General features: G+C 41.6%; 1 protein-coding gene across 3 annotated transcripts in view; it reads right to left on the bottom strand.

The window, feature by feature from the left end:
- Positions 1-13,332, bottom strand: part of arhgap42a (Rho GTPase activating protein 42a) — a 130,696-nt gene that overhangs the window by 56,217 nt on the left and 61,147 nt on the right. For 2 of the 3 annotated variants that reach the window (XR_009709219.1, XM_061250149.1), the window contains exons 4-8: positions 11,308-11,379; positions 4,928-5,029; positions 4,669-4,779; positions 3,126-3,230; positions 2,289-2,418 (exon numbers count right to left, since the gene is read on the bottom strand). Coding sequence is in view for 2 of the 3 variants with exons in the window: in XM_061250149.1 (XP_061106133.1) it covers positions 2,289-2,418; positions 3,126-3,230; positions 4,669-4,779; positions 4,928-5,029; positions 11,308-11,379 (520 nt within the window). In the remaining variant the exon portion in view is untranslated. The remainder of the gene's footprint in view (positions 1-2,288; positions 2,419-3,125; positions 3,231-4,668; positions 4,780-4,927; positions 5,030-11,307; positions 11,380-13,332) is intronic. The other variant, XM_061250150.1, reaches the window with a different exon arrangement.

Below are 13,332 nucleotides of genomic sequence, written 5' to 3'. Positions count from 1 at the left end.
TTGAATATTCTATGGGTCATAGATTGTCTCCTCGGAAACACAAGCCACCTGAGCTGGGAATTCTATGCATATTTCCCCACTGCGGTGACATGAGCTCTCGCTTAATGTCCTACACTGTCCGGTCGCAGTGCAGCTTGTTCAGCAGCATGGTGCGTTATTGGTACTAAGAGAGCAATTAACTACACAAGCACATCAGCGTCAGACATTTGTGCTGCTCTCGTTTACCAGCTGCACTCTGCTCCTCTACTTACTAAGGAAAAAGCATGTCTTACAGGATTATACCAGAACATACAGTGTGGTCTCTGCTGTGCAAAGGCCTTATCAGCTTGATCCAAGTTGACCACTGCCATTTTGAGAACTTGGCAAATAATTGGCTGGACAGCTACGAGATCTCCCAGTAGAGGTATCTGAAGTAGAGGTTCGGGTACTGATTTCTGGGTGGATCTAAATGCGGCAAAATGGCCTCATTGAATATTCTATGGGTCATATCTCAGCCAATGTTATTAGTAATGTGTTTACAATGACACGGAAATTATGTTTACTTTTGGAGATACTTTTGGCCAAATATCTCCAAAACAAAAGGAGATTCATGTTTTTTGGTGAGATATGAATTCTACATATAAATGTAATATAAGTATCACTTTTCGTGCCACAGCATAGTTTGAAATTAACGTCTTATTTAAGGAGTCAGCTCATACAATCCATTTATCGGCTGCCATGCAAAAGCATAGCCAGCGCAGGACAAAATGTGTACATATTCCAGCTGTGGTGGCTATTGTTGTTTGAATGAAATGCTTAATTTACATGAATGGCATTTGGCAGACGCTCTAATCCAGAGCGACGTACAGTTGATTAGACTAAGCAAGAAACAGTACTCCCCTGGAGCAATACAGGGTTAAGGGCCTTGCTCAAGGGACCAACGGCTGTGTGGATCTTATTGTGGCTACACTGGAGATCGAACCACCAAAGTTCGTTTCAGCTTGAGGTCACGAACAGATGGCCGGACATTCTCCTTCAGGATTTTTTGGTAGACAGCAGAATTCATGGTTCCATTTATCACAGCAAGTCTTCCAGGTCCTGAAGCAGCAAAACAGCCCCATACCATCACACTACCACCACCATATTTTACTGTTGGTATGATGTTCTTTTTCTGAAATGCGGTGTTACTTTTACGCCAGATGTAATGGCACACACACCTTCCAAAAAGTTCAACTTTTGTCTTGTCAGACCACAGAATATTTTCCCAAAAGTCTTGGGGATCATCAAGATGTTTTCTGGCAAAATTGAGACGAGCCTTAATGTTCTTTTTGCTCAGCAGTGGTTTTCGTCTTGGAACTCTGCCATGCAGGCCATTTTTGCCCAGTCTCTTTCTTATGGTGGAGTCATGAACACTGACCTTAACTGAGGCAAGTGAGGCCTGCAGTTCTTTGGATGTTGTTGTGGGGTCTTTTGTGACCTCTTGGATGAGTCGTTGCTGCGGTCTTGGGGTAATTTTGGTCGGCCGGCCACTCCTGGGAAGGTTCACCACTGTTCCATGTTTTCATTTCCATTTGTGGATACTGGCTCTCACTGTGGTTCGCTGGAGTCCCAAAGCTTTAGAAATGGCTTTATAACCTTTTCCAGATTGACAGATCTCAATTACTTTCTTTCTCATTTGTTCCTGAATTTCTTTAGATCTCGGCGTGATGTCTAGCTTTTGAGGATCATTTGGTCTACTTCACTTTGTCAGGCAGGTCCTATTTAAGTGATTTCTTGATTGAGAACAAGTGTGGCAGTAATCAGGCCTGGGTGTTGAACTCAGGAAATTGAACTCAGGTTTAATAAACCACAGTTAAGTTATGTTTTAACAGGGGGGGGCAATCACTTTTTCACACAGGGCCATGTAGGTTTGGATTTTTTTTCTCCCTTAATAATAAAAACCTTCATTTAAAAACTGCATTTTGTGTTTACTTGTGTTGTCTTTGACAAATATTTAAATTTGTTTGATGATCTGAAACATTTAAGTGTGACAAACATGCAAAAAAATAAGAAATCAGGAAGGGGGCAAACACTTTTTCACACCACTGTATATATAATAATGTCTAGGGTGCCTAAGACTTCTGCACAGTACTGTATATTGGTTCATTTAATAAATTAGTTTGGAAATATCTTCTGTGACAAACACCCAGCCTTTTTATCCTGGGCTGATTTATCTATCACAGAGGGAGTCCTGCAATGGTAGCACATGGCATAATGTGAAGTGTGCATTTTGGTCCTGAAAATACACACGCTAAAACGGAAGAACTTACGCTTTTCCTGGATGTACAGAAAACCCTCCATGGTCCACTGGCCTGGTGCTTTGTAGTCCTGGTCTGCTGTCTTCATCCTCCTCATCAGCTTCTCAACTTCCTGCCTGGTGCTCACAAAGTTGTTTCTCGTCTTTATGGACCAGACAGAAAAAATAGGGAAAAGGGCAAATCATAACTTCAGTTGGGGCTGCGCACTGCACTGTCTGTGTGAAGCCTGAGCAGGGTCATAGCAGACTGTAGCATTGTAGATCATCACTGAACGGGACAGGATTATTGAAAGTATTTACTGCCTTTCTCAACATGACACCATTTATGGATGGGCTGTCAAGGAACACTTCACCAGTGTTGGTCCAATCCTAACAGTGGTGACATGACACCACACAGTGTTAAAAATGCACTACCAGGGTCAATTTAACACTGGCCATCAGACCTGGGCTCAAATGGTATTTGTTAATGATTAAAATACTGAAAAAAAACTGTGTGTATGGACTTCATATGACAGAGACAAAGAGAGAGCCGATTGTAAAACACATGTTACATGACACAGAGCTGGTGTCCATAAGGGATCTGAATATACGGTCAAAAGAAACACACTAAAGGACATATGCATTCTGAAACAGAGGCTCTTCACTTTTCAGGGCCCTCTTAACACAGGCAGTTTGGTAAAACAGCTTACGGGTAAACCCACAAAGAGGCAAATCTGATGAAAAGTTATCCTTCTTGGATAGAAGAATCAGTTACTATCTTTTTGATATAATCACAATGCTTGTCAGATGCTTGCCTATCCCCTACCCCATCCCTGACCACCTCCGCAGGAGGATAGAGGAAGGCTCTTACGTTCTGTAAATTGAACTGCAGCTGTTGCTTGTAGGGCTCAAATTCATGCGCCAGCTCATAGCCCTCATGGTAAAAGGTAAACAGGCCCTGGAGGAAAGCCAGGAGCTGAGGAGAGGGCATAGTGGGGAGGAAGTACATTAATGAGATACTACCAACAGGCAGGCAATGTAGAAAGGCTGCTTATGGAGAAAGTGAAGTGACTGATCGAGGTCTAAGTGCATAGTAGTTCCTCTTCTGAATCTCACTGTGACACCTTATCCAGCCACGCCAATACTGTTAATTTATAAAAGACAAAGAAACGTCTGATTTCAAAGCTTGACAGGAAAAAATCCAGTTCCTTGGAAATCGAGTCCACACCCAACCAAGGCAGCTCAATTATCTTCTAGTGTCTAGTTGGGCTGTAAGTCGATTCCAATGAAAAAATTCCACAAATGGCACCTGTCGCCTGTTTCCACGAATTCATCATAGTCTTCACAGTTGACAGTCTTTTCAGTGAAGGGAAGCCATCAGCAAGATTCAAAAACCTTCATTTTATTAGCAGGAATCTTGGCCATTTTTCAGCTTGACTCGGCTTCCCGCTTCAGGACTGCCTCAGGTCCCTATAAAAGAGCCACTTGGCTTTCTTTAAACTTGTAGTTTAAAGAAAGCTACTTTACTCCAGTTTGCTTTAGTTTCATGTTTTTTCCCCAAGGTGATAACATACAACAGCTATATAAACAGCAATGTCTACATTGTCAAATAGGCTACATATTTTGTTTTAATGTAGCTTTCCATGAGAAAAGGCATCAAAGTTACTTAAATGGGCTACATCATGCAATATCTGCTGGAAAAGGCAGCAACTTCACCCCAAGCTGTTTATTTTTTAAGGTGGGCTGGAGGTTGTAGTTCACAAGTTCGCACATTTATCATCTCTATGATTACACCGTTGGTTTTAAAATGTACATTGGTGCATAAGCAGGCTATTAATAAAAATAATTACAACAATAAACGTGTGACAAAAGGCTGTTTATCAAATATATAGTCTAGGAATATGCTTCTACAGTGATGCATGGAAATTAGGAGCACTCCTTCCTTCCCAGCGGCTTTTGCGATCAACATTGTTTTTCTATCAATAGGAGCAATTTAGCACCAGCAAAATGTTGTTGAAATAGACATAGCGAGCGATATTTGGGCACCAAACGCTCGCTCTGTTCGTTAACAGACTAGGCAACTTCATTCAAAGAAATGTCTTATATTAATTTATTTGTTGTGTGTCATTTGACTGTTCATTTGCTCGCGCCACTATATGTCTGGACTGGGTGTTACACTACATCCAAAGATACTGCGATGTGAGCAACGTCATATCGTAAGCCTGTCTTGATGAGATCCAAGGAATTTTGCAGCGACAACATTGCGACCAATTGGATAACACACTGGACAGTCTCTCAGTTTAGCGCCAATTTATTCCTTTCCGGAAGAATAATGGCCACGGGCAGTCATTTTCTCAAATTGAGATTTGAGGAAGCATAATAGTGTACATGCAAGGGGCCAGGGCATAACTTACAGGTTCAACAAATTCAAACTTCTTCTTTTCCTGAACCTCCTGAATTTTGAAGACATACTCAAGAGAGGCGTCATAAAAGACCTGCCTCTCTCTGTCAATCTGGGCATCTGCCTGAGGATCAGAAGAATTGGTTACCTGTGTGACAGGAGAACAGCCCACAGACCAGGGCCTTTGGACTGTTATTGGCAAAATTGCAGATGAAGTCACGTCAAAGCAACTATTTTTCAAGATGTATCATAAGGTACAGAACTTGGCTTACCTCTTGTAAGAAAGCTTCTTTCTTTTTAGATGATAAATTAAGGTGCTTCTCCAAAACTGAATAGTACTTTTCAGTTTCCTTGTCAAATTTCTTCTTTCCTTCCTTTGAGAAAGTAAACAAAGAAAAAAAATCAATCAACTTTCTACCAGGCCTGGAATTTCCTGCACTCTGATAGCTGTGATAAGGACATCATCTTCAAAGATAAAACATTATATAAGACACAATGCTTGTAAACAAACAACATACTTGTAAATAAACAAGCACCGTAATCTGAGAGTCTCAGATTGAAGATTTTAAGTATTTCTGGTGCTGCTTTCCCAAAGTAATTGTCATTTGTTGGCTGTGAGAATGGAGATTGTGCCTCGGGTGCAGTGTGACCATGCAGCCACAAGGTGGAAGACAACAGCTATGACTGCCGCTTTCTTGCTGATGCTCTTTGGCAACCTGTGCTGTAAATAAAATAAGTGTAATACCGCCATTTCTGGAATACAGCTATTTCCTGCATAACTCCACTTTGGCCCCAATAATATCCAAATGATTTCTATAGCATGCATACTCTGGGAAATTGAAGAAAGGAGGGCCTTTGTGTATACCGCCATTGGGACAGCACTGTGGGAATGACTGTTCCCAGGAGATAATGGCACTTCCTGCAGTAGAGTTCCAGTTCCTTGATTTGGGCCGGAATGTTTTTTTATTTTTTTTATTTTTTTATTTTTTTTATATCGGGGGACAAAATCTTATGGCATCCTCCACAGCAAACACATTTGGGTGAAGGCTGTGTGAAGGTATTCATGCTTTCAGCTCGGTTGACCTTACCCAGTGAGGCAATTTACCAGTTATCCATTAGTTGCCCATTCGCTGAAGCAGGTAAAGATAAAATTTGGGGTAAAAACAAGCATGGAGAGGTATAACACTACAGTCATTCTGACTTTACATGGCCCCCAGCACAGAATCCTCCTCCTTCTGCTTGGCCACAGCTCCCCTTTGTTAGAAATGCACGCCTGCTTTAAACTCCCCGGGACCTCCAGCAGAGAAAAGGTCTTCTTAAACCTGGGGCTGATACCAGATCCTGATTGTGTGTTCCTGTTTTGACAAAAACAAAGCCTTTCCCATGACCCCATGTGATGATACCGAATGAGAGCTGTTGCTGTGGGGTTGATGAATGGGTGAGCCATGGAAATCTCCATGGCGACAAGTCGTGTTGTGTGGTGCAGCCGTTAAGTAATTAAATCGCAGGTCCATGCAGTTAATTTATCCCACACGTGAGAGCCAATTTTCCCCCGTTGCACATTTGCAGTGTCTATGACACCATGGTTAAACATGTCACAACATGGATTTATGACTGTATGATAACCATTTTGAAAATAATTCTGCAGTTACCATTGTTTCACGGTATCAGTGATATAATATATACAGTGTATACAGGGAGCCATGGATGGTGCAGTAGGTAGCACTGCCGCCTGGGTTCGAATCCCGGTTGGCCGGGGCCTCTCTGTGTGGAGTTTGCATGGTCTCCCAGTGTTCACATGGGTTTCCTCCAGGTACTCTGGTTTCCTCCCACAGTCCAAAGACATGCAGATTAGGCTGATTGGAGAGTCTAAATTGCCAGTGGGTATGAGTGTGTGAGTGAATGGTGTTTGTGCCCTGCGATAGACTGGCGACCTGTCCAGGGTGTATTCCTGCCTTTCACCCAATGTATGCTGGGATAGGCTCCAGCCCCCCTGCAACCCTGTTCAGGATAAGCGGGTTAAGATAATGGATGGATGGATGGCATGTGTATACAGGCTCACCTTTGAAATCACATTCCCCAATGTTTCCTGATTATGAAAATAATGTTCGTGTTACAATAGTTACTCAAGCTAAGGGCTTCTGAATATACATAGAGAAACTAAACCATTAATTAACATTTGTTTTTATCCATGTCATCATGATTACTTATTTTAACTTTGATTACTTATATAATGCTTATTAGCAATATTGACACAAAATACCAGATTATGTATTGTGTACATTCACACATCTGAATATTTTTTTTATAATAATAATAATTTGGCCATATCCCCACTTGAAGTAATACTCAGCAAGTGAGTCCTTTATAACATAAGATTTGAAACCCTAGTCCTGGAGAGCCATCTGCTGGTTTCGTTGTTATTAATTAAACTAACCTCACCTGGCGTCTCACCTTGGTCTGAATTAGTTGCCAATTTTCATGTGAAAACCAGAATACCCTGTAGCTCAAGAGGACAATGGTTGCATACCCGCTGCTATTACACAACACTCGTGCTCAGTGGACTACAGATGCAAACATTTGGGCACCCCTGGTTTAAATGTCTATTACAATGAATCTGTACTTGATTGAAAGCAAACCTCTACTATAAATGGTACAAAATTAGTTAAACATGAGCCTTTTCTGCCAATTTTAAAGCAAGATTGTTATACTATTTTATAGATGATATAAAAAGAGAAGGGCCCTGTGAAAAAGCTTGTGAACCCTTTTGGATTATTCTTACTGACGTTTTAAAAAGATGATTACCAAGGCCCAGACCCAGGTGATTTACTCATTATGGCTTCAATGAGTCAGGTGAGTATAATCTTTATTCTGAAGTAACTCCATGCCTTCTAAAGTATCCAACTGTTCTGTCTGGTGTTTACAACCATATGTTCCTCTAAACAGTTGTCCAATAATGTCAGAATGAAGATGGTTAGATATCAGTATTCCTCTCAGAGTAAGAGAATGGATGCAAAGAATGGAAAGCTAGTGCAAAGTTACATAATGTGTTAGCTAGGTAGCTATATATATATATATATATATATATATATATATATATATATATATATATATATAATACATTACATTACATTATTGGCATTTGGCAGACGCTCTTATCCACTTGATTAGACTAAGCAGGAGACAATCTTCCCCTGGAGCAATGCAGGGTTAAGGGCCTTGCTACACTGGGGTTCGAACCACCGACCTTGAGTGTCCCAGTCATGTACTTTAACCACTATTACAGGCCGCCTATTATGTAGTTATCAGTTAAAGTTATTATGTAACTTTACACTAGCTTTCCATTTCGAAAGATAACATTAGCTGGCTAACTATAATGTCATTTGTTCCTATTAGCAAGCTAGCTAACGACGTTAGTAGCCTAAGCAATTATATAGCCCAAGATAAACCTGAGAGGAATACTGTTCATTAATTAGTGTTTATATGTCTAGCTAAGTATACCAAAACCTTAATTTATATTTCTGTGACTTTTCAAACAAATAAATATTACTATCACTTCTATAATTTCTATAATTTATCTAGCTAAGTGAAAGTAGAAATGATAGAAGTGACAGTAATATTTATTTTTCTGAAAGGTCACAGAAATATGAAATATGTGCCTACGCACAAGGACTACAGAAGAACACGAGACTAATAAACATCACCAGTGTCTCATTCTAACAGGCGGAATGTTAGGTTGATAGAGTTAAAAGTGAAACTATAGCTGCTCAGACAGGCAAGAGTCTTGCCTCGCAACCAGCTCCTGTATGCAAGCAGAGCACCCCCCTTCACATATTTTGCACTCATTTTCACACGGACTGAGGAAAATAGCTAAAATAGCGTCTATCAAAGAAAACATATTCAGCTTGCATACAAACGGATGCATTTTGGATTATAAAAACGTTTATATGGACAAAATAACCTTCAAGACGCATGTTCTGGATATAACTGAAGTGACTGCAAAGTAAGTACATTGCCTTTGGATATTTAAAACATTTTCTGAATGACTTATTCTGTGCTCGGGCGCTGCCCTGAAAGCTTTCATGCAAAGTTTTCCAAGATCGGATAACTGTAGAAATTATTTTAAAAAATAAGTTTATAATATCCATTAGGGTGTAATAAGTAATTGGGGGATGGGGAGGCTGCTTTTGTTTTGAGCTAAAGGGAGAAGAGAGCTACAGACTAGCCCGTTACAGCTATTAGGCAGGTTACAGCTATTAAGCTGGTGCCTCCAATTGACCCGCCCCATGACAAACCTTTCCACAAAGTTTTGTTTTGTGCCACAGTCAATTTGGAGGTTACATGCCTTTTTGTGAGAAGCTATGGCCACCGCCACACCCGCTTTTGGCCATTTGGTGCAAAAATAGCGCTTCATCCATGCCCCCTGATCAACCTTTCCTCAAAGATTCATGCCATTCCATTCATAACTTTTGGAGACAACCTGCTAACAGACAAGACGGACAGACAGAATGGGGCGGCCCTATGAATTCTAGAGTCCCTGGAGCATGCTTAACATCCAGGTCATTTGGTCTCTGTGCTTCCAGGTCGTAATTTTCTAAACAGAATGCAAGTTCAGTCTCTTAGAGAGATAGAGTGATGGAGAGAAAATGAGAGAGAGATGCAAAGGGGGAGAGGCAGAAAGAGAGAAATGGAGAGAAAGAGAGACATATAACAAAATATTACTTTTATCCACCAAATGAGAGGTAAAAAAAACACAGACCAAAAGAACAGGAATCAATCCTCCCAAAGCTAATAAGAAATAACTAGACGCAAAAGGATTATAGTAAAGAGAGCGGTAAAAACTTGCCCTTTCATTTCACAGACTATAGAAGTCAGACACTATGTAATACGGCTCCTAATCCTAAGGTTGTTACAAAAAGCCAATGAACTTTAGCACAAATGTTACTCAAGCATTCCTAATGATCCACTGGAGGAGTGTGTGTATGTGTGTGAGAGTGTGTGTGGCAGGGGAGGGGTAAGGGACTACATTTGTATGTGTGGGCTTGAATATGTGCATGTGTGTGTGGTGGGGGGGGGTCAGCAAGGACACAGTCGAAGAAGCGTTACCCTTTGGCCGAAGCACACAATGCAGAAAGGAGTGATCTCACCCCGTAGAGCACCAGCTGGTTAGCACTGCGGGCAGAAAGCCCAAATAAGGCATGGCTGTTCAGAGTCACGGATCCTTTCCCAGTTAGCTCATCTGACTTTTCCCAACATGGGGAGTGCGGAGGGGGGCCAGTATTCCCAGCATTGAGCAAGCTCAGGGCCCAAGCCCTGGCTGCTGCTCTCCTCCTCATGATGGCTGACTTTTATCTTGCTCTGGATAGCACATATTTATCCGGGGTGGGGGGGGGGGGCAAGAGGAAATGGGCTGTGGAAATAAAAGACCCTGGGAGTGACAGAGATATCAGCTTTTTTTAATGAGGATTTTTTTTATAAACGAGGAAAGGGACATCACTTGTAGAGAACATGAGTGCATGCGCATCGGGTATCGATCCACCGTTCGTTCTACTGTGCCCCGATTCAACAGGGAGGAATATGTCACTGCTAGAGCATACAATATAGCCCATTACCCAAGTTCTTTATTTAATAGAGCCATTTGTGGTCATATCTACCAAGGGCAAACAAAACAACAAAAAAATCGGACAAGAGGAATATTATTTGATTGGCTCATTATACTTGTTGGCTTCTGAACCCCTGCCCCTTCCCAGATCCCACAGGCCCTTATGGACACTGAGACAGGACTATCAGAGACAGGCCTTCATCTCCTTGCCATCTACAGTCTCAGCTTTGCTTGCAAAGTCAACTGTCACGTTGAGAGGTGCTTATGAGCCATCAGATAAAGTGTCAAAGTCAGATATTGCTGTATCAATGCTATCATACAGGTTGTGCTTCCAAACCTTCAAATCCTGTTCAGCTCAGATCATAAAATAAATTAATAGCTACTAGTGCCTTTACATTGAAATATAATATCCTTTGAACACAAGTTAATTGGAAGACATGAATGAAAACCTTTAACATTTGAAAAAACGAATTACAAATTCATACAGCTAGACATTTTTACTAAACCAATATTAAATTTAACTACTCAATTTTAAGTACTTTGTCCAATGTGCAATGTGCAATACCAGAGCCCCACCTGGAAATCAAACTTGAAGCATAATAGTTACAAGTCAATTCACCATTATACTACAATGGCACCACTTCAGCTATTTTCGAGATACAGGTAGAATGAGGCTTCTGGAATACCATAATGGGTGGAGCTACATGCAATCTCAGTCACAGACATAGTAAAAAATCTATGATGTAGACAAATATTTGTCTGGTCCTATGAGCTTTCTTGTCACACAGCTTTTAAACTGCAACAAGCACGAACTGGAACAAGGACCTCATGGTCTCATTGGCCCAATTGACCGAACATGTTTTCATGTATACGGTTCATTTGTACAGTTCAATCACCCCATATTCCTGAAAACTTTTCAATGAGAATTGATTGATTACAAAGAAATGACTGGTTTACATTACGGAACAGTAGGGAAGAGATTAAAATCAGAGGAGCCAAGATACACAAAATATTGTGCGTGTTTCATGCAGACGGATGCTGCCAACCTACTTTTGCGACGCCAATTTGCTCCTTCCGGAACTTTTCCAGCGGTGTGATCAAGACATCATCTGCATTCTGTATCTGCAATTATTAAAAGAGATATTCAATTCCTTGTTATCCAGGCTGGTCAACCGAGAACTTTGCCTGGGAAGCGGCATTAAAGTGGATACAAGTGAAATACAGACATGATAATATAGCCTATTCTCCACATTGTAGGGAAGCAAGTGTTTTGGTGTTATTTATACAAGTGTACTACACCAGATCCCTTGGCCCTGTTATCTCTACTCATGGCATGTCATATCATTGTTATGCCGATGACACCCAACTCTTTCTCTCGTCTCCCCCAATCTGACACACAGGACTCTACCGGTATCTCCGCCGGCCTGAGAGACATCCAGAGCTGGACAGACAACCAGCATCTAAAGCTCAACCCAGGTAAACTAATCTTCATCCCTGCTCTAACCTCTCCCTTCTCTGATTTTTCCATTTCACAAGGGGATATACCACAGTGATCTAATCCCCCAGTACAAGAAACCTTGGAGTGGTGATGAACAGCAGGCTGTCCTTCTCTTGCAGCAGTGACCCAGGCATGCAGGTTCTTCCCGTACAACATCCAGAGAATCTGTCCCTTGCTCACCACCTACTCCACTCAGCTCCTCGTACAAGCAATTATCCTGTTCTGCCTGGACTACTGCAATTCTCTGCTGGCTGGCATCCACCATCAGACCCCTACAATTGATCCAGAATTCCACAGCTTGTCTGGGGCGACATGGCTCAGGCAGTAAGAGCAGTCGTCTGGCAGTCGGAGGGTTGCCGGTTCGATCCCCCGTCTGGGCTGTGTCGAAGTGTCCCTGAGCAAGACACCTAACCCCGAAATGCTCCTGACGAGCTGGTCGGGGTCTTGCATAGCAGCCAATCGCCGTCGGTGTATGAGTGTGTGTATGAATGGGTGAATGGAGAAGCATCGATTGTACAGCGCTTTGGATAAAGGCGCTATATAAATGTCTGCCATTTACCATTTACCATTTGGTATTCAATGTTCCCAGAAATTCTCATGTAAGCCCCCTGTTCAGCGACCTCCATTGGCTGCCTGTTATGGCTTGCATTACATTTAAAACTTTGGTGCTCGCATACCAGGCAGTTAAGGGATCAGCCCCTGCATACATTCTAGCACTAATCGAACCTATGCACCAGCCAGACCCCTCCATTCCGCTATTGTAGGGCGGCCTGTAGCTTAGTGGTTAAGGTACATGACTGGGACCCGCAAGGTCGGTGGTTCGATCCCCGGCATTGCTCCTGGGGAGGATTGTCTCCTGCTTAGTCTAATAAACTGTACGTAGCTCTGGATAAGAGCGTCTGCTAAATGCCATTAATGTAATGTAGTTTGGGATGCCTGGCACCTCCCCCTCATCGCACCTGCACTTCTCGGTCACAAATGTTGCTGTCTTCTACAAAAGTACTTGTACATACAGTACTGTGCAAAAGTTTTAGGCAGGTGTGAAAAAAATCAGCAAAGTAAGATTGCTTTCAAAAATATAAATGTTAATAGCTTATTTTTATCAATTAACAAAATGCATGAACAGAAGAAGTGAGTGAACAGAACAACAATCTAAATCAAACCAATATTTGGTGTGACCAGCTAGGTAGGCAAAGGCCTTCAAACCAGCATCAATTCTTCTAGATACACTTGCACAAGGTCATGGATTTTGTAGGCATATAGTCAGGTGTGTAATTAACCAATTATACCAAACAAGGGATAATGATCATCAATTTAATACGTAGGTTGAAATACAATCATTAACGGAAACAGAAACAGCTGCAGGGGAGGGTTAAAACTGGGTGAGGAACAGCCAAACTCTGCTTCCAAGGTGAAGTTGCTGAAGACAATTTAATGTCAGAAGTCATACACCATGACAAGACTGAGCACAGCAATAAGACACAAGGTAGTTATACTGCATCAGCAAGATATTTATTTAATTTCTTCTGTTCACTCACTTCTTCTGTTCATGCATTTTGTTAATTGATAAAAAATAA

Source organism: Conger conger, chromosome 7, assembly GCF_963514075.1.
Source record: "Conger conger chromosome 7, fConCon1.1, whole genome shotgun sequence".
NCBI lineage: Eukaryota > Metazoa > Chordata > Actinopteri > Anguilliformes > Congridae > Conger > Conger conger.
The sequence above is the reverse complement of the archived record's forward strand: the minus strand, read 5'-3'. Positions and strand labels throughout refer to the sequence as shown.